Source organism: Microchirus variegatus, assembly GCF_963457635.1.
Source record: "Microchirus variegatus genome assembly, chromosome: 11".
Taxonomy (NCBI): domain Eukaryota; kingdom Metazoa; phylum Chordata; class Actinopteri; order Pleuronectiformes; family Soleidae; genus Microchirus; species Microchirus variegatus.
The window spans coordinates 15,448,577-15,474,585 of record NC_139812.1 but is presented as its reverse complement, the minus strand read 5'-3'; the positions used below and the strand labels follow the sequence as shown (position 1 = coordinate 15,474,585).

Below are 26,009 nucleotides of genomic sequence, written 5' to 3'. Positions count from 1 at the left end.
CTTTGGGGGGTGGGTTGTCTGTGTTTAGCATGTAGTGTTGTCCAAGAGGACCATATCATGCATGAACAGGTTTTCTGAAGAGCATTTGCACCTTCATGAAGATAACTGTGACATGCATAACCACCTGAGTATTGACTTAAGCATCATATTAAATGACAAAAAAAGTATTTATCTGTGCACTGAGACCCTATTATCCACTTATTTTCAATCTGTAATTACACTGAGAAATGTGGGTGTGTTCAGCACGGTCTACCAGGGAGAATGCAAGAGAGGCCTCTCCCAAGATCCCCTTCCCTGGGCTTCTAAAGTCTAGCATGTCCACTCTGCTTGTCTGGAGCCAAAATGTTTGGTGGGAAAAGTTCCCTCTGTTCATCTCTCTGAAAACATAAATAAATCACATCACTATGAGCTAATCAAGTTTCAAGTAGCATGGGTAAAAAATGAGAGGGGGGGGGGGGTGGCTGTTGGAAGTTGGCCTGTGCAGCTGACATTTAAAGAAATGACTTGGATTTATGTTGGCAGGAGACATGGGATAAGCTGCTCTCTCCTCTCTGACATGTTCACTGGGTGCTTTACACACACTTTAGAGTAAATACATAAATACAATAACCCATAGAGATAACTCGGATACTAACACTAGCATTAAAGGGCCTTGGAATGGTAAAAGCTGTTGATGGCTCATTTGAAGTGCCAACAGCTGAGGCAGTTACGCTGTTCTTACGGCTGTCTAAAGCCCCTGTGATTTCACACTGGCACCAGCTCAAACACCAACTCATACAAGACCCATGGTCCTCCTCCCCACCCCTTCCCATACCATCCCCACACATAGCGCCACACTCCATCCACCTATTATTGGCTCAGACACAAGTATTATCCCACCCCACACCTTTAGATATATGCAACTACATGCATGTGCACGTGTTCCAGCACATGCATGTCTCACGGCAGGATATCCAGCTTAATTCTGCTCTCAAATAACATAATGCTACACGCAGACATACACAGATGCAAATAGGTCTTCCGCTGAAATGGATACGAGCAGAAAAGCGGCTTCTACTCCCTGCTATGGACAGTCTGAAAGTCCTGTGAGGATTAGCAGGTTAGCGTTTGACCTGCTTGCAGAACAGACGACCCTAATACTTAATACCCACCCTGAGGTTTCTTGGGCTTCCCTCCCAAAGCCTATAGTCTGCCCACCCCTTTTTATGGCTCCTGCCTGCCAGCTCACTTCTCACAGTCACAGTCTCCTCCTTTACTGCTCGGCTGCCTCCCTCACTTGGGACAATGAAAAGACCAAGAATGTCATTACACTTACTTAAGACTTTTAATGGGACTGTAGCACATTAACTGTGTAGGCCTGTTTGAGACACTGTACCTTTTCATGTTCTCAGAGGGGGTAATTCTCAGATATAGTATGGAGTCACGTTCCACTGGGTACATTATTTTTGGCAAGACGCTTAATCATTTTTAACATGCATATTTGACTTGGGAAATGTTGATAGTGCCCTTGTTCATATAGCGTGTGAATGTGTGCACGCAAATGTCTGTGAGGGGCTTCAGTCTGTAATCTCCATCATTAGAGATCTGTCTGTCTCTCCTCAGTCTGTCATGGGGAATATGAGTCAGGATTTACAGTAACCTTACACTGTCAGCCTGTTCACACCTAGCCCAAGGGGAGGCTAGATCTCTCCAACACACTATCAGTCAGTACATTTACACAGTGAAAAAAAATATTATTTTGTTACCCTGACTAAAACCTGACTTTTAAAATACATGTTAACATGCCTGGTCTGGCTGAAATAGTACTAAATTGAATTTCTTAAAGTCTGACTGATACACCCACATAATGCAATTGGAAGTCAAATTACTACTGCATGAATACATTTAGTCAGATCAGAGTTGGACTCTTGCTGGCCTGGGGGCTCTGCACAAGCACCACAGTTTCCCTGGCCCGGCTTAATCCTGGAAATTCTTTTAGAAATCGGTACACAGAAATTCAAGGTGCATTTTTTGGACAGATGAGTAGATCGATTTTATGCCCTATCAAAGTATCTCATATTTGAATGTTTACGGAATGTAGGAAGACTCAGAGTGACACTACATGCCAAAAGCTAGCAGCCAGCTAAATCGTAAACTGCCAAATAGTAATATGTTTGAAAAACCAGCTGCATACTCGCGCACACGCTCATATCAACATTGTTACTTGCATGTAAGCATGACAACAAATGCACACATAAATACACCACTTAAGTGGTTGAGAGGACCAAAATGGAGGGGAGTAGCGTGAGAGACAGCGATACAGCCACAGGAGAAACTTTATGGGCCAACTGCCCTGTAATCCCACTCTCACAATCAGGCCTGCCCTGCTGAGAGAGCCCAGTTTAACTGCCCTTAACTGCTACCTGTGACAAACCTTTGTGCCTTGCAACACACAGCTGGGGGTTTCTCTAAAGCTACAGTGCTTCAAAGGCATGTGTGTGGGTGGCTTGGGGAATGTAACTGCAATGGATGAATAGTGATGGATTCAAGTGAATTGTTTACACAAAAAAATATTCTGATACTTCTCTGTTTATATGTGCGTTTGTATGCGGCAACCATTTGTAGTGTCAAGTGCAGACAAACACGGTTGTGCCAACATCACTTAACCAAAGGGGTAACAAACAATATCCCTTTTCATGGACTTGAACATGTTGCATGAACAAAAGCATCTGAAATGTGCCAAGTTAAACAATGCAACACAGTCAAAGCCACCATGTCCAAACTGGTACTGTTGTCTTTTCACCCACGCTGCCTTCCAAAAAGTAGCCTTGAAATGTTTTCTGACTGTTTTGTTACTGCACACAGAGCTAAGTAGCCCACAACCATGCACACAGCTGTCTCCACTGACATACAAAAGAATTAATAATGGTTTAGAGCCTGCAGCCAAAATAAACCATCTTATTCAAGAGTGGATAACAGACACACCTAAGACAAGGAAGGGGAAGGTAAAGATGACTTCATTCCATAAGAATGAGATACAGTGACAACTCGTACTTAAGTTGTCACAATTTTTTTTATTAAATGAATGATCTGCGTAAAGACATTATCATGCAAATGTTGTGTTCATCAATAGAACGTTTAGCAATAAATCATATCACAATCAATGCACAGAAAATTTGGCTCTGCTGCGATGTTATGTAGTACCTTTCACAAAACAGGCTGAAGCAGGTGGCAGTTCCTTCTTCTGCTTTAGGTGTCTTCTACTGTGGAGGGACTCTGTGTACTGCTTGACCCTCTGGTCAACAGCATCTTGAACCAGGGCTGTTACCTCCTACAAAAAACATACATTTCATCCACGTTTGAATGTGACTTTACAGGAAAGTGTTAGGTACTGGTCAGTATAGCAACAAACTCTGCAAGTGGATAGGTGGAGAGTTGGGAAGAGTTTTGCAACAATAAAAATTCCTGAAAAGAAAGGACAGAAAGCTGGAAGTCATTTTATATTCCACGCTAGTGCTCTCTTTTGAAAAGGCCCCCAGCAGCACAGAAGCCATATATTCAGTCACACACTTATTCACAGGCATGGCCCTCTCCTTGTGTCTGTACCTCAATGTGGCCCATAGTAAACCAGCTGGCGTCCTCTTGGCCGCCCAGGGGCAGAACATGGAGATCCACCAGCACAGCAAAATTCCCACACTGTAACAAAGAAGGACAGCCACAGGTTGCTGAGTGGTATTGAGCTCATAGGCTACAAAGGAAATCAGAGTGTGGGTGATTGACAGCGAGGCAAACCACAACGACCCCCTATGTCCTCAAACACCACCCCAGGCCTCTCACAGCAAGTCCCCTCCGTCCGGTTTCTCTGTCTAGCCATCGCTATACCCATCTCTTTAAAAAGTAGTATGATCTTGACAGTCTCCTCATATTTCCCCTCTCTCAGCGTAAAAAGTGTCTTCTTGTTCTATAAGCCTTGCAGTCTAGTTGCTGCCAAAGATCACAGTGGGCTGCACCACATCTAAAGATGCACCACATATATGGGGACCACACTGCTTTATACCAGAGAAGTGATAAAACTCCGATCTACCCTAAAGCACTCGATTTTTCTGCAGTTCTTCACTACGTTTGAGTGCTGCTGAGCAAAATTCCTGAAGCACCACGTCATTGTGTCAACGACAATAAGCTATAAAGGACGGGGAGGCCAGAAATGCCGTGGCTGGTTAAGTTGCTTTTACATCTTTCTCAGGCTAGTCTGATTATGGTTTACACATGAGTGCAAAAGCTGCCCACTGCAGGGAACAAATGGATGTGGGTCTCGTGTGAACTTCGCCTATCCCTGGACAAGGAAGTTATGGATGGACTGAGACCACCCACACCATGACACAGCGGAGCAACAAATATTGACCTGAAAGCCAAAATGAAAATGACAAAAATGGCATTTAAGTAGTAGCAAAAACAAAGAAAGACAAAAGTAGACTTTGATTTCAGGCTCAGTGTAAAACTTGCAAATAGGAGAAATAATTAATTTTAGGTAATACTTATGCACAATAAAAGCTTCGACTCAGGCTAAGCTTGTATGCTAAGCTGAGGTATTGCAGACATAATGACTAAATACTAATACTTCCTAGTTTTTAGTTCTGGACATAAGTCTGCAGTTGTCATCCCCAAACGCTGTGCAGTTGCCTTCTCTTCTTCAGAATAAATTACCTTAGTTCCTTCCTTAGAAAAGTACACTGATATTCTTCCATTTTGATTATGTATGTACTGCTTGGTAGAGTAGCACAAACCGCAGCCGATTACTTGTAAACATGCAGGTTTTAAATTTCAGAAGTGAGGCTCGATCTTTTTATGGACAGTCCTTTTCTTCCGCTTCCGGCTGATGGAATCACCATCACACCTGCCACTTTCATGTCCTCTTTCAGTATATTCATGTACCCTCTTTTGCCGTCTCCTCGTAGAAAACTGCAATATTTTCTTCATTATGAAATCTGTAATAATGTTTTTACTTGAGTTGTCCTTGTGTTTTGGTTGTGAGACCATTGTTATAATCTATACATTGTGATTTATTTTGGATTTTGGGATCATACTTAGTTGTATGTTGTTGCATGATTTTCACTTAAATGTGTTATTCTTCTGTATTTTTTTTGTCTGTTAATCAGTAGCATCGTTCAATCTGTCACTTCCATTGAAAGACTGAATCCTACCTCCTACTGTACTTGGCATTTTCTCATTGCCTTTGTGTAAATGATAACTGAAGCTAAGCTGCCTCCTTACTTCTACTTGAATTTCGACGAGGAGAGGGCACCACCATATGACTAATCAGTGATCCTTACTAACCCCTCATTATGAGCCAACTTCTACTAAGAAATGTCTTTGCATTGGTATCACCGAGACAAATCCACAAACAACATCCATTTGGATGTCAAAATGTGTACAGCATTAAATTGTGTTAATCAAAACATTTTGTAAATATTCTCTGTTCAAAAGATAAGAGTGCTAGGCAAAACAATACTGAAGAAAGGAGTTGCTATAAACACTCTTTTTACAAAAGCAAAAATGCCATGGACCAGAAATGTGTGCTTGTTGCCTGTCAGTATCAGGTTGTCCCTATAGATTGGTTCTCTCTCCATTCCCTGTCCTTTGTCAGTCCACGGATGACTGGTGGCCTCAGCTGACTGCCCCCAACAATTACCAGTGTGTGGGAGAACCTAGCAACAAAGGGTCAAGACCCTGTCAATCGAAAAAAGGGATCAACTTGTAGACGAGCTCCATAGTCGGTTCTTTGGTCTGAATTGTCACCCACTGGATAGGTTTTGGTAACTTGACGAACAGATCAATAAAATAAATCTGCCACTATACATGACTTATCAATTCATAGGTTATAATGGCACTGTGATTGTTCCTTCAGTTGTAATGGCTGTTTCTTTTACTGACAGTGCGTCAGGGAAAGTGATCATTTACTCACTAGGTTGATTCCTGTGATCACTGGTAATTGGGGTGTGGCAATGTCTTTCTTCACAGCAAGCAGGTTCTATCTAATATTCTGCTCCCTACACGTGTGATCAATCGTCTTGGGTGCTGTTGGCTCAATTACACAAGCAACTGTGAGCTCTGAGTAGCAACACATGGTTAATATGATCAATACCTCGGTTAAGAAGGGGGTAGTATGAAGTTTAGAGTGGTCCTTATGGGGAAATGCAGCAGGGTGAATCCCCTAAAGTGGTTCCTGAGCTGCTGATTGAGTGTGTTTTGGGCTGAAAGCCAGACATGTAGCAAGCCTGAGACTAACTTCCTTTTATCACATTAGAGTAGCAGACAAGGCTCAACCAGGAACTTGACATTAATGATAAACATTGGTCTGCCCCTTACACAAAACAGCATGTGATACCCTGAGCTCCTCAGGAATGGAGAATTTTGTAAGGAATGCAAACTAATGCAATCACGCTAATAAGAAAACAATTAATTTGCCTGGCAGAACTTGTGGTTTTGCTGGAGGCACATATTTTCCCCTTAAGTGTCAGTCTTCGAGTCCCAGCTCTGTTGAGGTGCAGCTTTTACAAAGGACACTTTGCATGTAACCGATAATACAAAAAAATCAGCAGAAAGGATACAAAGACTCTCACTACAATCACATTATGTGGTCGAAATTTGTCAACTCCCAGCACAAAGAATGACCAGTGGATCGCTAAGCTGAACTCTGCCATGAACTATGACCTCCATATATCTCCCTTAAAGCCAAGCTATGGCCCCTCTTTTGTGAGATCTATACAAACAGTTGGATAATGTTTAGGTAAGTAAAGTAAAGCAGACTACAGGAGCCTTGCTTCTCTTAAGCAGTGTTTTTTTATATATATCTTGCACTTTATAATCATCAGTAGTTATTTTATCTTTTATATTGTATATAGATTTGAATGCCTCGTTTGTAATTTTCTCTACTTACACGTCCTGCTTTGGTACTGAGCTGATGGAAACTTGAATTTCCCTAAGGGTTAAAAAATATATATATATTAATTATTAATTAATATATATTAAACTGCATTTACATGTTAAAGGCAATAGGTTAAAGGGCAAACTACTAGAGGAAGTTACTCTTTTCATGCATATCTAAGTAGGCCACCGCTTCTTTGTTCTTGATTTGCACAGGCCTTTTAGAGTTATGAACAAAATCTGAAGGCTGGAGAACAGGCAGCAAGGGCTGCTACTCAATACCAAATCCCATGTCCTGTCACACACTGAATGAATAGGACCAAGTCTCCTTGAAGGCTAAGCTCTCTCTCGCTCACTCACTCACTCATCTTCTACCACTTTATCCTCCACATGAGAGTCGTGGGGGGCACTGGCGCCAATCTCAGCTGATATAGGGTGAAAGATGGGATACACCCATGGACAAACAACCATTCACTCTCACTCTCACTCTCACTCTCACTCTCACTCTCACTCTCACTCTCACTCTCACTCTCACCTATAGTCAATTTAGAGTGTTCAATTGACCTAATCCAAATCTGCATGCTTTTGGACTGTGGGAAGCTAAGTTCAATTCCTCTCAAGTTCTCCCCATTGCTAATCTGTTAACTATTGTCTGGTTAACAGAGGCATGAACATGAGAAAATTAGAGAACAAATCTGCCTGCAATCCACATCAAAACACAAGAAAAATTCTCTTTACTTTATATTTCCTGTCTGTAAATAAACAACTCGACTCTCTGATGGCTCTTTTCCCTTTTTCTGGACTTCAGAGCTCTGGTCTATATCACTCTCAGTTCCCAAATCACTCTCTACCTTTTCTTATCTCTCTCCAAGACCCCGCTCTCCATCCTCCTGCCTGGGCTGCTCCAAGTTGGGCATGGGGCCCAAACTATGTGCAGCTTTACTCGCCTCCCCAACTCGCTGCCCTTTGCCATTGCTATCGCACCATATAAGAACCAGACCTTCTCGGACTGCACTTAGCTCACAGGCTAACATTAACCAGTCACAGATGTTTATGTTGGGAGAGAAGGGGCAGCAGATGCAGTCTCACTCAATGAAACTTGCATTCTCTCACTCTCCCTTTGTCTCAGTCGCTCTCTTTCTCTCTGTTTTTCTGTCTTCCGCTCTTTTTCGCAAGTCTGCAAAAAACCCTTGGGAGCTCTTTAGATCTGTGGGTGGGACAACCCTCGTCTCAGTCCTCATTTGCCAGTGCTCTCTGTGCTGTGAGTCACCTGGGTTTCCCCCTTAACAAAAAAAAAAAGACATTTCTACATTCCAATTTTTTAAACTGCCATATAAGCTTGAGACTTGATTTTTGCTGAGGGGAAATGTTATTTACAGAGAGTGAGTAGAAGTGATTTGTGTGCAAAGCTCCCTTCATTCTGGTGAACGTTAACACACCTGAGTCCTCTTTATTTTACGATAAAAAGAGACACAACCCAGGACTGGAATTCCAGCAGCAAGAACAGACAGGAATATCTCCAGGTAACATACAGCAAACAAAACTCAAGGAGTTACATCTATTAGAAACTGGGGGACTGACAAAAACAGCGGGCTGAGCAGTGTTTGGCCTCATTATGAAATGTGACTTTTGTATGGTAGTGGGGAGATGGAAGGGGGCTGTTCTTTGTTTTCTTTAACCACTGCAACCCTCTATTGTAAAAGGTTGGAAAGTGGGTAAATGCTGCTAATAAGACTGCGAAGATTTTGTACTGAAATAAGATGTGTGGTCTGATGTGAGCTCAACTGCACAGTGACAACAACACTAAACAGCACATGAACCTCTGACATTAAACTGCTCTGCAATACCTCAAACTTTCTATTCTTAAAACACCCCACTGATGCCTCTGTTTCAACCTGCTGCATAAGATGGTTTGAAAGTGAGTGGTGCATATTGCTAATGTCCTGAAAGAAAGCAAATGCTTCAGAGGATCGCCGTTTTAGCCTACAGGCCTCTTTTAGGAGGTCTGGGCAGTGGCGGGTCACTATATAGTCTAAGCCTATTTAAGAAGGAGCACACCAGTACTTCCTGCATTTCTACAGACTGGTGAGGGAGCTGCTTGAAAAGTATTTAAGGAAAAAGGATAATAAACCATGCTACTGTACGTCCTAATAAACATGACACCGTGAATCCAAGAACATAACTCATAATTCAATAACCCTCACACCCTGATTGTGCAAGTTGGCAAGTAGAGTTCATGATAACAGTGTCTATAATGTTCTGAGACGTTAATTCACTCATTCAAAAACATGGGGGACAGCAGATTTGTTTTGCAAAAAGAGAAGCCTCGGGTAGTGCCATGAATGCTGTTCGTTGGACTGATCCCTTCTGATGTAATTGTTTGTGGTTAGTTGGTTAAGCATGGTAGAAGCAGCCTGTGTGCATTTTCTCAGGCAGCATAACACAACAGTATCATTATGTGCCCAGTGGGAAGGAACCCTCCATGAACCTCCAGGGTTTTACTCTCCCACAACCAACATAGGGGGGTCGTTGGGTAGTCTGTATGCAGGCATGCATATGAAACAAATAAAGGGACTGAATGCAATATCTGGTCAACTAGGCACACATGGCATTATGGAGGATGTGAGAGATCAGTGCAAATGTCTGCAGCCCTCATCCAAAACTCTGAATAAATGAAACATCAACAAAAGAGAGACCAGTGGCTTTCTCTGCACTTAACAAAAACATCTGATGTGCATTATTCCTGACAGAGCATCAGACACTGGATGAACAGCTTGGCTTTCTAGAAGAATGAGTTTCCTCTGCTGTGTCGGCATCCACTGACAATAAGGCTCTGAGGGAGGCAGTCAGGTTGGATTTGCAAAAAAATGACCAGAAACATCCTTTAAGGGATGAATAACAACATCAGAATAAGAATACAGGCAAGGCAACATAAAGGTGAGTCAGTTGACACATGTAGCTGTACCTCCCCCTAGGGGCCAAAGTTTGCACATCTTTTCCTGAATGACTGAAGCCACTTGCTGGAACCAGTTCTAAAGTCTGCCAGTAGAACAAACATAGTTGTAATGAATGTCAGCAAAAGAAACTAAAAAGTCTTAATCAACTGCAGATTTGTATGATTCTTTTGTCTTTAGCATTGTGTCTGCATTCTATGGGAACTGAAGTAATGATGAGGTTTTGTGGTCAGAGGAAAGCCCCCAAAACTTCCTTGTTTCAAATTAAGAATGTGTTTACAAGATACTATTATGATTCTATCTTAATTTAATATGATTAAAGTCTTTAGATGATACATTTGGTTATCAGATTTTTTTTTTTTTTTTTTTAAATGGACAATCTTCCTTTCTTAAATGTGTCCATGCCAAATGGGAGACATATGTGCAATAAATAGGTTGCAAACTAGTACCAGAAGGACTTACAAGGACAGTTTCCGTTCTGAATAAAAAATAATGTAAAACATATAAATGTAAATTTAAAAGTCAATCAGAATGTCCCAAACACGACTACTACTTATATAAACATTTGTATTTCCATCCCTCTATCTGACCTTCTATTTGTTGATAACCACTCATGCACTGCAAATGTCTGTTAACTGTATTTGATTTCACCCACCTTAATGACAAATTTGTGAGGAGCCATTGCAGACAACAGTCGGCCTGTTTCACCTGAAACAAGTACACAGTCATGGATTACACATGGTAGAACACATCAGGTTGTATTACTCAAGCCTGATTTCATTAACAGTTTAGACTCACATTTGCTTTAGACTGCAGGCTCAGGTGTCCTAAATCAGATAATTTTTTATTTGGCTCACATGTGAGTCACTTCTATCTTTTATTTTTACCTTAATGACAGCGTGAATGGCACAAATGGAATCTGAACTTTTTCAATTCTGATTAAGACCATGTTCAGACTGCAAGCAGTTTTTTTGACAGTCAAACGGTCTACACCATTAAAGTCGCCAATTTATAATATTTCCAAAATTCATGAACTAAAGTTCCCAAATCAAAAGGAAAGTGTCTGGACATTTACCAGGAACTGTGTGCCCCTTTGCAAACCTTGTTCATTTATAACCAACCTATCTGCATGGGCTGATTTGATAACAACATACGGGTACTCACATAGGTATGTAACAGATTTTAAATGCAGGTACAGGAAAAGTTTGCTTGCATCACCTCGCTTTCCAAACAATCGACCTGTCAAGTCTCAGTAAAGTATTTCTCTGTCGCACAACAAATTATGTATACTGCAACACTCAATGCTGTTGTCACGGCCAGATTTGCTCTTCTGTGACAAGAGACTCAGATCTGTTTTTTTAAAGCTATGTGGACACAGAAACACAAAAGATAACAGATTTGTGTCACTTCAATATGTGGCCCAAGATCATATATATATCCAATCATCATGCAACATGGGTGACAATGGACATTATTAATGAATCAGATCTGAGCATAGCATGAGCCACATTTGTAGTCATCTGATTTGCATTTCAAACCATCAGTAAAAGGATGTTTTTTTGTTGCTGTTTCTTCCCCAGAATTTCAAACGATAAAAACCTGTATATTCAAAAAAATGTGATTGATAATTTTCTGGCAGTTTGAACTGGACCAAACGGAATAAGAACTGAAAAAGATCACATTTTATTTGACGTCATTTTTTTTTTCTTTGCGCCAATTCATCAGTCTAAACGTACGTTAGTTAACAGAATAAACCTGTATATTCAAAAAAATGTGATTGATAATTTTCTGGCAGTTTGAACTGGACCAAACGGAATAAGAACTGAAAAAGATCACATTTTATTTGACGTCATTTTTTTTTTCTTTGCGCCAATTCATCAGTCTAAACGTACGTTAGTTAACAGTTAAAGTCTACCAGGATGTTGCAACGTCGGTTTTTATTAGAATCGAGCATTTTTAATCATTTTATCTTAACAACCCTCGGCTCACACGAAGTCGGATCACTGCTAAGAAACACCAGTAGAGTGCAATGTTAACTACACTGCAAGTGCTTTATTGACACATTTTACTCTCGATAAAACGTTGTGTATCTAGTAAAAACTGACAACGAATACATACCGCCTTATTTTTGAACGTCGAGTGACAGGGCTGTGTGAGATGACGTCACATTCCGTATGTAGTCCAACTGCAAGCGTCTGCCAAAAATAAAAATGTCTCAGAAACACACTGAGTAAGAAGGCTGCGAGGCTTCCTATCTCGATTATAATACGGGAAATGAGAGTTATTACATTATAGCGATGTGTTTTTTGTATTTTTTCCCTTCAATTTCTTTAAAAAAAAAAAAGAAGCAAAAGTGCGACTCTTAACTGAGTAGGTCCCTATGAGGACCCAACGCTTTAACTACTGCCATGGAAACGAAAGGCGTCTTGAAAACAAACTATGTTAATATTGAAATTGAAAGCTATAAAAGTCTACAAAAATGCAACTTTCACGTGCTTAATAAAATATGACCACGACTCCTTTGGTGGATTTTTGTTTTTTACCGTAACACCTAAAAAATAATAAGAAAAATGCGTCTTTTTGGTCAGGCAACGCTGCAAGTGCCACTGGGCTTAGGACGTGGGAACATTACTAGCTGACGTTGTATTTGATTTCATGAAATAGTGTATTATCACACCGCGGTTGTCTAAACTCGTTTAAAGTGACGATACTCTCGGTGATATTTGAAACGGCAAGTGGTTTAAAATGCCCAAAGGTGTGAAATTGTTCCGTGGATTTGCAGAGTAGTGTGCGATGTCTCGACTTGTCAAAAAATCCCCCTCTGTGTGTACGGATCTGCCACTGGACAACGCCGATATTTGCAACAAGCTAAGTTTGCTGAGACAACTTCTCACGTCTTGCTTTGGTCCGACGGGACGACTAAAACAAGTTCATAACAACATCGGAGGGCACGTCGTCACCACCTCCACCTCTTCTGTTCTACTTCCAGCCATTTCCTCGTCGCAGCCTTTGGTGAATCTGATCAAAACATCGATTCACAACCACGTCTCTCGTTTCAGCGACTGCGGTTTGTTCGCTGCCGCTCTCTGTTTAAGTCTCATTGAGCAAGCGAAGCAATCTGGCCTCGCAGCAAATGTGACCATCAGAATAAACACCCACTTGTTGGGTCTGTGCGTCAGTTACCTGCAGAGAGAAGACTGTGGATGCAAAGTGAAGCTCGACTTCTGCAGCAGCCAGAGCCTGATCACATTAGCTCGCAGTGTTATCTCCAGTAAACCCGCATGTGTGCTGACAGAGCAGGAGATGCTGCACATCAGCAGGTTGGCTGTGCAGGCATTTTTGCTGACTCTGCCCTGTAACAACCCATGTGTTGTAATGATGGGCAAGACAGTGGGTGTCTATGTTGAGGGCCATCCTGTGCTTAACTCTGCAGTGTTTCCAGGTTTACTGCTGGATGTTACTGGTGACTTTTGCCTCAACAAGGAACTCAACCTGAATCCAAAGCCACTGTCTGTGGTGGTGTTCAGTTCATCCCTTGCTGGAGACCTTTGTGAACTAGGAGAAGGGTTAATCGAGGTTCCCGCAGGTGTAGACTCAGATTTACAGATCCTGGAACAACTCCTGGAGCTAGGCAAACAGGTGGTTTCAGATGAGGTAAAGCTCTTTGTATGTCAGAAGGTTATCCACCCAGTCCTGCAGCAATACCTGAGGAGTGAAGGCGTTATTGTGATAGAGAGACTTGGAGCTTATCTCATGGAACCACTAATTCAGCTGACAGGTAAGCCTCAGGTGTAGGCACGGGCCTGTTGGCAGATTTATAATGGCATATTTATGTAGTGCAGTAAAGTATGAGTTAAAAAAAAATCATATTATATCTGATACTTTCAGATATAGTAGTATATCTGCTGTAATATAACTGCAATGACAATATTAGATTTACCTAATACATATGTGATGCACAGTATATTCAGTGAAGATAACATTGGAATAAATACATGTATAATGTAATGTACCAGAATAATCTAAATAAGGGGAAATACAGTATATGTTTAGCAAGAGTAGCATGTACAGTACTCTAATCATTACTTGCTAATTGCTCTCTTTCGTATGTGTTTTAACTAATAGGTGCTCAGCCTGTGGCCACATTACATACCACACTCCCAGCCAAGGTTTATGGGGAGGTGAGGGAAATCAGTGTAAGGCAGTTTGGATCGAAGACACTGCTGCATTTACAACCCTCAGGGGAGTCAGCAATCTGCACCATGGTTCTCTGCCACAGGAACGAGACCATGTTAAGTGAGCTGAAGGTAAGAGAAAGTGACGAGTGTTTAACTCATACTATCCAAATGATCTTCCTTTTTGGTTTTAGGCGCCTACTGCACATCAGCTTGGAATGTCCATTACAGGGGTGGAAGGAGGTGAATGATGAACTGCCGTTGTATTGTCTGTCTGCATGTCTGTTACAGGTGGTGTGTCAGAAGACAGAGCATGTGTTGAGACTCACCATTAGGGATCCGGCTGCTTTACTTGGAGGTGGCTGTACTGAGACCCACTTAGCTGCTTACATCAGACACAAGGTGAGAGCCAATATCTAGAAAATCTATTTCCAGAGCAATCTAATCTAAATCATTTGTTATATTGTATTATTGTTACATTTTCACTCATAGAGCAATGAAGTGTCAGAGCCTGCAGCAGTACTGGGTTGCTCGCCCTCCGAGTACCATCTTGGCATGGAGGGATTCTGTTGCTCTCTGGACTCTGTGGCCAAAGCACTGGAGCACAGTGGAGGGAATTCTTTGATTGATCTGACTCACGCTCACCACTGGACCCTCGCTGCAGATATGATGAAAGGAGGTATTGAGGATGGCTTGGGCCTCTGTGGCTGTGGACTCGTGGAAAGTAGCCCAAGTAGGAAGTGGACATACATAAACACTAAGTACGCACCATTCTCACCAGCATCCCTGTCTACGGATCACGATGTGCGACCACGAGTGCTGGACTCCTTCACAGCTAAACTCAACGCACTGCAAGTAGCAGTAGAAACTGCTAATCTTGTATTAGACGTGAGATATATAATTCAAGATGTGAATTAGCATATAGAATGGATGCTGTTTTCACTTTTCAAAGGGTAGACGATATATACTGTAAATATACTACCTGTACCAGATTTCTGTGGCCTTAGTCATTGACTTATTTTTCAATACAATTATTAAAAAGTATTGATTATATTCATTATCATTAATAAATAAGCAAAGTAAAATTCTAAGACAGACAGCAGTAGCATCATATACAATACAGTGATGTATGACAACGTTAACAACAATGAATAACATGATAATATACATATAAATAATATAAAGAACATGACACAAGGCAGCAATGTTTAGTTTGACAATTTACATACATTTGTCAATTGATTAAAGCGACTGCAGCTATGACGATTTTTTGGACTGAAGATTATTCCAGAAACAAGACTCTATATTCTTCACAAAAAGTAATGTATTCTCTCATCAGATGCTTAAGAATTTAAAACACATAACACATATAAAGGACATCTATCAGGATTCACTGTGGAAATGTTCTACCCTTTTCTGAACTGTATTTACTGCATCCAAAATATTCCCAGTTTAAAACTATCACTAGTTTAGATAAAGTCACAGCTATGTCCACCAAGTTCATTTATCAGTACTGTTTGCCAGTTCCTTTTGTAGCAGTCTGTGTTTGAAAGAATTAGAAGCAAATGAATGTGTTCCTCTGGTGGCAAGACTGCAAAGCAAAAATCACCCAAAACAGATTATGATGTCATTTCTGTTCTATTTTAGTAGTACAGCAGTAGGAGTGAAAATCCCTGTGCAGTTTGCCCAGATGAACATCAGGTGCTTTAGGATGAATGGAATTAAAGCCTTTCGTGATTTAGGATAGTCTTTGAATTTCTCCTGGTAAAACGTGAAGAAGGGGAGATCATAATAATTCTAATGATGATAATCAGTGGGACAAGTGTCATTGTACTTGTGTTTTAATCTTTTAGGCACCTATGATGGTAAACTCTTGGTCCAATCTAAGGTGACCAAAGCAAAGCCAAACCACTCCAAAATGTCCAAAGTAGTTGGCACCAGACCTCGAGTTACTATGAGTACCGACATACAGTATGTTGTGTAATGTGTAATCTCTGTTTCTTACCTGTGGGAATCTGGTGATTTACTTCTCCTGGTCTTCTCTAGAATATTGGCCACTGTGTTTGTTGTTGGCCATTCCAAGATAAAATAATACCAAACCTAGAAGAAATAAAGACCTCTAAAATCAGGGTTTCATAATGTAATATGAAGCACAAAAAATGTCTCTTTATTATTTAAAAATCACAAGTCTCCAAACATGGGTGAAGAATAAATACTGCTCCTACCAATTTGATAGTCGGCTGATCAGTCATTTTCATACTGAGCACAGTGCAGCAGCAAATACATTCAAAATGAAGCTACATATCAAGAACAGGGGATTCACCTAAAATGTCATGTTTCATTTGGAGGATTTATGCTATAATATACACAATAAAACACAAAGTCACAATGGTATATTAAGAAGACATTAACAAACACAATGTCAGTAAATATTATTATATAGTAATCCTCTTCATACCAGAAATTGAAGTGAAGCACAGAATGAGTTTGCAATTCAAATGTGGAAAACCTGTCCATCTAACGGTTAAATACTTGCTTGTACTTTGCATAAATATTTCCTTATCATTACACATCAAACAGACTCAAACATAGGCACAGGCCTCTGCATTTACCTTTGAAAGTAGCAGATACTTCTGCGTACAGGAGGATCTGTGTGAGGTAAACTTTAAGCGGAGGGGGGTTCAGGAAAGCTGGTGTCTCCTGCAGGAAACAGGCAACTCTTAACTGAGGAGGGGAGTACCCTGTGGTGTCCATCGCAGCTTTGGGTCTTCCTGTGATGTAACATGTTGCAGAGTCCTACAAGAATGATCCCATAGTGCATCACATTACTGCACTGTGCTTCAGAGACATTGAATGTTTCAGTCGTATTTTATGCTTTAAAACTAGACTTCGATATGTGTGAAAATGGATCTAAAAAAAAAAGCCTGTTTGACTCCACCAAAATCAAAGAGAGGTGTGTCAAGTCTGCTGAAGCATAATACTGCTCCCCTTTTCACAGCATGGGTACAAACATTGCTAGAGGTGAGGTTATGATTAACCGTTTGTACTTTAGAATGCACAGTCGTTAAAATGCACAATGTCTCAATGATAGGAGTGAACACAATGAATGGATTGAATGGAAGGATCTGTCAACACGTTGCATTGCATACTAACGATTTATAGCTTTCGAGCTGTCTTGTTTATAGACACAGCAATGTTTGCATCTCCGACCGTGTGACTATTGGTGCGTGATTTTGCACAGTGAACAATAACCTAGCGACAAGAAACAGCAGTTGTGCAAGGGATCAGACTTAACTCACAATAAAGTCATGAAAGTCCAGATGTAGCATGCATACTTTTTTTTTTTTTTTTTTTTTTAATAAATGTGATTATATAGACATATAGGTGCTAATTTATTAATAGCTACATTCAGTTCCATTATTTTTTACTAGTACAACTGTGGCACTAATGTGATCCTGAACAGTGAGCCACTACGTGACCTCAAATTGCACACAGTAATTTACAAATTATCAGTACACTGTCAGATCAATAAAATGAGAGTCCGTTCATTGTTCCTTGAATGACTCACTGGAAACATTACATAGCATCTGATTATCGTACAATAGACAGTTACCTGGTATAAAAGTTAAGTGTCACAAGGGGATTTCATATTTTGAGAGCTGTAATTATGCACTGCATGGGAAATTAACTAGTTCGGTAATCACCACAAATATCATCAACATATTGTCAGCTTTTATAGCCTCCTGCCTCAGTCAGCCACAGTACTTTCTGTTTTATTACAGGACTGTCGAAGTTAACTGTGTTAATGTCTACATACATTGTGTGGTCATGTGTTTATTTTTGCAGTTTTCCTCCAACCATCTGGCTCCCCCTGCTGGTGACATCAATAAATACCCTCCACTGTTAAACAAAGTGGATATTTATTCTAAGCTGATTCTGCCAGAACTCCAGAAAAGTGTCTGTTTCACACTTTGTATGCTGGGTTGAAATATGCTCACAGTTCACAACCAAACTCAACATGCTACAGTACAGAAATAGGAGTAGACAGCATTGGCTGAAGCCAGTGACTAGAAACATTGATTTATAATATATGAACCAAGTCCATGTTGTGTGACTGTAGCTACTTGAAGAACAAGACACCAGAGCAGACAGGCTTTTCAGTACATTTTACTTGTTTTGTAACATGAATCCACAGCCTTTATTGAAGAGCCTTTTGGGATGCTTTGTCAGTGGAACCTGAGATCGAAACAACTCCATTCATGGAGCAGTTAAGTAGTATATTTTAGGTTTGTGTTGTGTAAGTTCCCATTCTCTAAGCAAGAGACAAATAATACAAAAATCATTTTCTAAGAGACACACAAAGACCCATTAACAGAAAAAAACGAACAGTGTTGAGGTTCAGCCTTTGCCTCTCTCTCTACAGGAATGAGGTGAGGTGTAGAAAACAGAATACCACTCCCTGCTGGAGAGAGGACATAACAGTTGGTGCCATTTTGGGCCAACAGATGCAAGGGACAGGTCACATACTCCTGGAGTGCTGGGTGACATGGAGGCATTGTTGGACACTATAGGCAAAGGGGGGATTGATACATGTAGAAAAAAAAACATTACTAAAAGTACACATTTTAGAATAAGACTACAAAAAAAGAGAAAAAGCTTTATATGTACTGTATATGTGCAACAGTGATAAAAGGCACAATAGCACACAGTGTGTCATGCTTTACTAGTTTCCCTTAAATTAACATCAGAGATCAAGTGACTCAAGATTCAGTTTTCATTCTATGCTCACAGGTTCAACCAGATATTGAAATGGTGCTGAAAGACCAGTGCTAGTGGACTGCATCGTGTTATTGGGAATGTGGCAACATACGTCAGCCACCGACAAAGGCGTCATATTCTTACTGAAAGCCTATAGTGCCACTGTAAATCATCACGTTTCTGTATTCATATCTTAAATGCAGTTTGAAAATACATGAAAATATTGCAGGAATATTTCAGGCAGCAGGATTACACTGCAAATAACTGGAAAAAAAATACAGTATATTATACGTTTACATCCAACAGCATCTGTCACCCCTGGATAGAAGCATTACATCATAACTCTGTGCTGAACTCCATTCATTCATTCATTACATGGTTGCTAATCTTGTCATAAAAATACTCTCATTGAATGGAGAGCAGCAAAACTGTAAATACAAACATTTGATTGAGGATAAATACCTAAATCTTCCCAATAACATTTTGTATTCTTAAATCAAATCATACTGTATGAAGAAAAAGAGCTGTAAATTACAACCTAGCAAATAGATTTAGTAACAGTTCCTTCAGCTTATCAGACCATCCAAGCCTTAACCACCTTGCTATTTTGTTCCAGCCAAATCAAACCAAACTATGATCTACAACTGTATAATAATAGAGTCTTCCATTTGACCGTTCAACAGAGATTTAAGGTGGCAGTGTAAACAAAGACTAGAGATGTCAGTGTTGGAGTCTTTTGCACAATATACCCAAGTTTGATGACAGTTCTGTGGCAAACGTTTAACCACAGTCTGGACCCGGAAAAACATATCTATGATGCTACACATGTATGGAATCTGGGAGCAGTGTTGCACAGCTAATTTAACAGGTAAACTATGTTGTTGACTTTGCAGCTTCACTGATCACACTGCTTTTGTTCAAATCTGAACACTAATTAAGTAAATACCATTGTGCCTAGTAATAGAACTAAAAAAAGGAATACATGAAAAGGAATAAAATGTGAATAAAAGATAATATTTGATAAACTAATATGAGGGTAATAATGTTTTTGGTTTTGTACAGGGAGTTGGTGAACTCTGTTGGGTGCAGCCCTTTATTAGCAACTACAATATAGGACGTTATGCATTAGTAGAAATTTCCCATGACACTGTTTTTAAAAATTTAAGTCACATGTAGCTTAAAGCAGTCAGTCAAAACACTCACTTCATTTTCATCTGGCAACATTTCAGTGTTCTCCATTTAGAGCTGCAGTTTTATTTTGTATTCCTTTTCTGAGGCAAATTACATGAGCACAAATTACCAAGAGGCCAAATATAAAGATTGCATTACAACCCAAAACCCATTGTTTTTCCAGGAAAACAAAAATGGACTAAGAGGACAACTACAGTCCTTGCAAAAAAAAATTATAATAATTATTTCCCTCCCAATGTGTACACTAAGCCAAATTAATATGCATTCTTCCCATCTCGTCAAACCATTTGCTCTAACATAATCTCAAAACCGCACTTCAAGAAAAAAATGCATCAAACAAACTCTCTGAGACTCACTTCAAACCGAGAAGAGGGAGAGACAGAGGACTCTGTATTGGCTTCGAGTGTCTAGGTCCTTCCTGTAAATAGTGGGTGCAACTGGGGTCGGGGTGACAGGTAGGGTGTTGGGGTTATGGCGATAGATAGTAAGGACAGGGTGGCAGCGCTGCATTAGCCCCTGCGGAAGTCGACCTCAATGAACGATGAGTGCCCCGGCAGCATAACTCACGGAGCTATCCTGCCGGTTCCTGCACTCACTTGACTGGGCGTAGTTCAGGAAAGAGAAGTCCATTTCTAAACCAGACTTCCTCAGCTCGGCCACAGCCTGAAACGGAGAAGCACCACCATGAGGCACCCCAACACCAATAAGGACAGCAAGTGTCATTTCCACAAAAGGAGATACATTTACGCTAACATCTTACAACTACCATCTTCTCATGCTACATTCTGACTGCTTCCGCCTAAGTTTGGACTGTTGGGTGCAAATAAACCTTTAAATGTAATGATCACTTTAAGCAAGGAAGCACTGAGGCACTGACAGTTGGATAAGTCTCTTCAGCTGTTGAGCCATTGAAAATATTTGTCTGTTTAATGTTATTGATTTTTTTTGTCTCTCTCTTTTCCGGTGTGAATTGCCTTTTTTTTTTTTAAAGCATCAAGTGTAGATTTGACAGTCTATCACATCTGTCTGCTATAACACATGCCACAGTCTTTATCATGTCTAGCTGTACCTACAGACATAGAGATCTATGTTCACAAGGAGGCACTGTATCAAAAATGTCAGGGAATTCTGGAAGGTTACTGTGTTACCATTACGAATTCAAACTGCATCTTCACTGTGCGAGAATAGAACGTTTTACATAAAGCCCTTTGTAAAGAAGCAAAACAATCAAATAATCACTCCATTTCTATGGTACTTACATTTAACAGCACTCCAATCGGGTGACGTCCACATATGGTGTTGCGGTACTTCTTCAAGTAGTTAGTGAAAGACATGGGATCCAGCTGCTCTATAATGCCCATCCCCTTCACAAGCAAGAGGAGAAGAGAGGAAAAAGTCATACGTGTACCCTTTTGAAAAGGCATAACTGTCGTAAAAGTAGGGAATATCCATTCTTCAATGCAGTTTTTCTTTCAAAACAACTTCAGACTGAAGTATGTTGTGATCTCTAGAACCCAATATAGTGCATATATAAGCTATTGTGAGCCGTTCTGTAGTTAAAACTTAATTTACACTTGTTTACCATTTTATCAAGATGTTCAATAGACCTGTAGATCTCCCCTTGAGATTCATCGTAGTATGTGTAGTGGAACCGATGACCTTCAAAGGAGAAATGGACATCATCACAGAAATGATCCTGAGATCAAACACTATACTTAAAATGGACAGGATAGAGTTGTTGAGTTGTAACTTTCTCTTGTTTTGACTGGTCAGTACCTACCCCAGTGGCAGAAGTCAGATGAGATGACGAAAAGGTTGGAAGGGTCTGCTAGATACTTGCTGAGCACCTTCCCGTATTCCTGCTCCTTAGACTCACTCAGGGCGCCCACAAGCACAGGGACGACGCTAAACTCATCTTTGCGGCTAAAACATCAACATTTTTAATTAACAACGTCCAATAGTCACAGGTGGAATTAAAATTTGCAGTTTAAGTCTCCGTCATCCATCATCCACAATAACCGGACATCTTTATACAATACATGCAACACCTACATTAATGTCTGACCACAGGCTTTAAATAAACACATTTGGACAATATGCTTGTACTAATAAGTTTGGTTCATTTCATACTATCCGATCCCTGCTTTTCTGAACCATTTTACTGTTCCATCCTCTTTGAAACTGTACAGCATCAATTAGTCAAGTGAATGCTCCTCCAATGTACATTACCTCTCCATGGCTTTAGCGATGTAAGGCAAGTGCATTTCAATACTGTGCTCGTCTTGATCCGTCTTCAGACTCATCCGCTCAAACAACCCAGTCTTCCAGAGGTCAGCATAAACTGGAAAAGAGAGGTGAGTTTCACTTTAATTGATGCACGCTATCATGACCAGGAGATTAACAAATGTTTTGAATTGCCAAGAAGAGTGGAGGTTCACTCTGCTAGGTAATCACCGAGAAGAGTCAATTAGAGCTCTGGTTTTATTATTGACTTGCAATGTTCCAAAATACACTTAAAGGCACAGTGTGTACAATTTTGATGTTGCAGCTGAATATCCCTCATCTCATCCTTCCCTGCCAAGTGTGTTGGATACATTATTTAGCCTTCAGTTAGCACCAAAGCTCAAACGATGTTTGTCCATTGCAGTATATTGTAAAAACATGGTTTGTCAAAGATGGTAGCCTCAGTAGAGCCGACTTGGCTCCGGATATAAAAATAAAAGGCCCATTTTGGAGTAATGCAAAACAACAATTCATATTGTTGTGACATAACTGTGGTTATGTCACTCGCTCACATCACCCAATACCTTGAGATACAATTGTCCAGTTGGCATGTTTAAGCATAACAAACAAAGGTGGAAATAATGTACAAAAAAAGTACATACTCTTCTGGTCGACTCTCAGGTCATAGAGAGGTGTTCTATAGATGTGTGCAGGTGACAGGGCACAGCGGGAAAGGGCCACGTGGTGTGAAGGTCCCAGGATGAACACTCTACGGCTGAAGGGTAACAGCAAATTATCTCACTCCATAAAACTACTACTCCATAAAAAGCACACCACTGGCTGGCACTATGTCCTATCTTCTTAAATGAACTAAACATGTTCAGTCTTAGGGCAATCCAGGATAAGAAACAGCCATACAATTGATTTGTAAATAAGGTAAAGAGACCTGAAATCTGAATAACTTACGTAACAGAGGGATCAACCTGCTTGTAGGCATGTGCCGCACAAGCTCCACAGTAGGTGTACCCAGCATGCCTGAAAACAAAAACATGTCATAATTATAGAGTGAAATGACATCACCAATATCGTTTGAAACGCTCATATTACATTTTTCTTAAGTAGACAAAATGTGCTTACGGTGCTATGATGGCTCGAGCAGGTCTGAATGTGGACTGCGCTTGGGACAGCCAGCCCTCTAGTTGTCCATTCAGCTGAGGACCTGAACAGGTACAAAAAAGACATACATTAACTAAAGAGGAGCCACAAACTCAGTTTTCTCAATGCCTACAAAACAAATAAGAGTAGATATAATCAGAATAGTTTGATCACTAAGAGTAAGATAAGACAGACACAAGAAAACAACAAGTGTGATTTAAACACTTTGAAGAATACTGCTTTAACCCACTGCCCTGTTTTACTGTAAAGACTACCAGTGTTATTTTTTCATTAGTGTGAAATGCTGCAAAAAAATTACATGAATGCCAACTAAGAGATAGCTAAATGTGTGTTAGGAATGACTGAATACCATGATTTCATGTCAGATACTGATATCATAACCTTGAGTGTCAATATTAATATAATCAGTTACAGTTGTTATACATTTTTTTAAGTACAAATCTGTTAATAACACATTTGTGCTAATGCATTTACGACTGAGACATTAGCAGCTGTTTCAAATACTTGATGCTCCAATTGTGTTGCAAATATTAAGTAACTCACCACAACATGAACATGTTTGCTGTTATTTAGCTTTGTTCATAAACCAAATTACACTTGGCTCCTTTTAGCTTTAAATAAGTCGACACAGCTGACTTTATATTATAGCATGACATCATTTGAAGAAGATATTTAGGATTTTTGGATCATATCAGAGTATTCGATCCAGTGATTTTGACCAGTTTTGGACTGATATCAATATCATGTATGGTGTTGTCTAATCACATATTAATGTGGTTGAATATACAGGATACAACAGGAACAACATGTATAACTGCTTTTGTAAAAATGACCAAAGACATTAGGATTGAGTGAGATTAACATTACCTCAGCCTTGAAATGAGACTGTTGTTTAACCATACTTTGTTTGTTGCGTCGAACGATTATTAACAGGGCAGTGTGCCTGGCAAGCTTAAAGGGAATACACAAAAGACCAGCTTTGAAATGGTGGAAGGGGTGCAACATGAAGCTTTAATTTTCTGCCCTACCCAAACCAGTCTGTTTTTTCTTAAATGAGTCGTGGTACAAGAACGAAAACACGACTATATACAACTAGCTTTAGTTGAAACAGTTGCTGGTTGTCTGTTTTGATAAATATCTTGTGTAGCCGAATAGTGGGTAGGCCAGGAAGTTCTGCAATATTAGCCATGTTAGCTATTGTTAAGTTAAAAGGTTTGATTCCATGTCAGATGGGAAACGCTGACTGGCGGATGCCCATTTGTTTGACAACATTTCAATCCACCCCCCGAGGGTGAAGTGCTGAATTAGCTCAACCCAACGAGGCAACAATGGGACAGCGAAGATGAAGCAGTCATCACCGGCTAAATGTTAGCTCGTCGACTTTTTAATCAACTGGATTAGCGCTGCAAACACGGCGTTGCCTATCGCCATCGGTTGTGACAATCCGTGATAGTGACAGTTTTTGGGATCATGGTGGTGACACTAAAAAAAAGTCAACAAAACTGATTTAACACGCTATTGTGGGATTAAAAAAAACAACAGCAACCAGCTAGCATGCAGTGTGCTAACGCAGGCGGATGTCTGTGAGCAGTTACCCGAAGCAGAGTACCAGCTCCCGGAATGAGTTGCTTCTCTGCACACCACTTGGTTCGACATCTTGGTTTCCAAGCCGCCTATCTTCACGCTTGTCAGGCGAAGAAAAATAAATAAATAAATAAACTGGTCAAGCCGACGTGAGCGAGCCCGAAGAATAAACTACGCCTGCTAGCTCACTTGATTGTAAAGACAAAGGGCAGCCAGACTACAGAGAGACAGCTGGGCTAAACTCAGTGCTCCGTCAGCTGACCACTGTTGTTACCGGTTAGCAGCTAGTTTAGTTTCTTTGACTGCCTTGTGCAAATTTCAAGAAAGATTGGAAAGGCACAAATTACAGAGTCTTTGTTCTGTGCTGATATTTAACATCAGTGAACTGTCACAGGCAGGCTTTTAGGATTACTGGTTTGTCTGTCGAGCCAGGTAAGGGGCGTTTCTGACAGGGCAATCACAACGACGTCAGAGCATTTTGATTGGTTGTTGGATTGGTAAATATAACGTGATTTGTTAAAAGATCCAGGAAGTGCAGCTGAAGCTCTGCCCGTTAAGTGTGTGTATCGGATTTTGGACAGAATGACTTGAGACATTAAAATAACACATTTAAGTGAAACTGCAACATATACATTTCCCCAGAAAATCTAGATGGGAATGCTGAGTCATCATTGGAACGCACCATTCTGAATGTACTCATGCCGTTGCCTGTGATCTACCTTGCTTAGATCTGCCCTCTGTCTCAGTTCATTTCTTCTGGGAGAAAAGTTCTAGAACACGTTCAATATTAAAAAAAAAAAAAAAAAAAAATAGAATAAACGATCTGAACATTTTAGGAGGAGAAATGCGGATATAACAGTGCAAAGCAAACAGTAACACTGAATAAAATTTAATTACATTCAATTAAATTAATCCAGTGATTCCCAAAGTGTGCATTATGGGCCACTGGTTGGTCTTGGAGGTGGGTCTGACTGGGGCTACACGGAAAAAAATGAATGTATAATTTTGCCATAAATGATTATTATTATTATTATTATCATTATTA

The 26,009-nt window shown here is 40.3% G+C and overlaps 3 protein-coding genes across 3 annotated transcripts in view; 1 reads left to right on the top strand and 2 right to left on the bottom strand.

Moving 5' to 3' along the window:
- slx4ip (SLX4 interacting protein) overlaps window positions 1-10,539 on the bottom strand; it is a gene marked incomplete at both ends in the record, with an annotated part of 31,649 nt that extends 21,110 nt beyond the window's left edge. Inside the window, 3 exons of the mRNA XM_083898211.1 lie at window positions 3,184-3,310; window positions 3,586-3,675; window positions 10,513-10,539. Of these exons, the coding sequence (XP_083754337.1) occupies window positions 3,184-3,310; window positions 3,586-3,675; window positions 10,513-10,539 (244 nt within the window). The remainder of the gene's footprint in view (window positions 1-3,183; window positions 3,311-3,585; window positions 3,676-10,512) is intronic.
- A 2,111-nt stretch (window positions 10,540-12,650) lies between these two features.
- On the top strand, window positions 12,651-14,950 carry mkks (MKKS centrosomal shuttling protein; the record flags this gene model as incomplete). The annotated part of the gene is made up of 4 exons (XM_083897861.1): window positions 12,651-13,635; window positions 13,983-14,164; window positions 14,324-14,434; window positions 14,525-14,950. 4 exons carry the CDS (start codon window positions 12,651-12,653, stop codon window positions 14,948-14,950), a joined length of 1,704 nt encoding a protein of 567 aa, XP_083753987.1.
- A 3,440-nt stretch (window positions 14,951-18,390) lies between these two features.
- On the bottom strand, window positions 18,391-25,247 carry memo1 (mediator of cell motility 1). The gene is made up of 9 exons (XM_083897836.1): window positions 24,976-25,247; window positions 23,342-23,423; window positions 23,171-23,239; window positions 22,867-22,979; window positions 22,211-22,322; window positions 21,762-21,904; window positions 21,564-21,640; window positions 21,241-21,345; window positions 18,391-20,644 (listed from the first exon to the last, which is right to left on the bottom strand). The coding sequence occupies exons 1-9, from the start codon at window positions 25,034-25,036 to the stop codon at window positions 20,513-20,515; spliced, it is 894 nt and encodes a 297-aa protein (XP_083753962.1). The 5' UTR covers window positions 25,037-25,247; the 3' UTR covers window positions 18,391-20,512.
- Window positions 25,248-26,009: the final 762 nt, after the last annotated feature.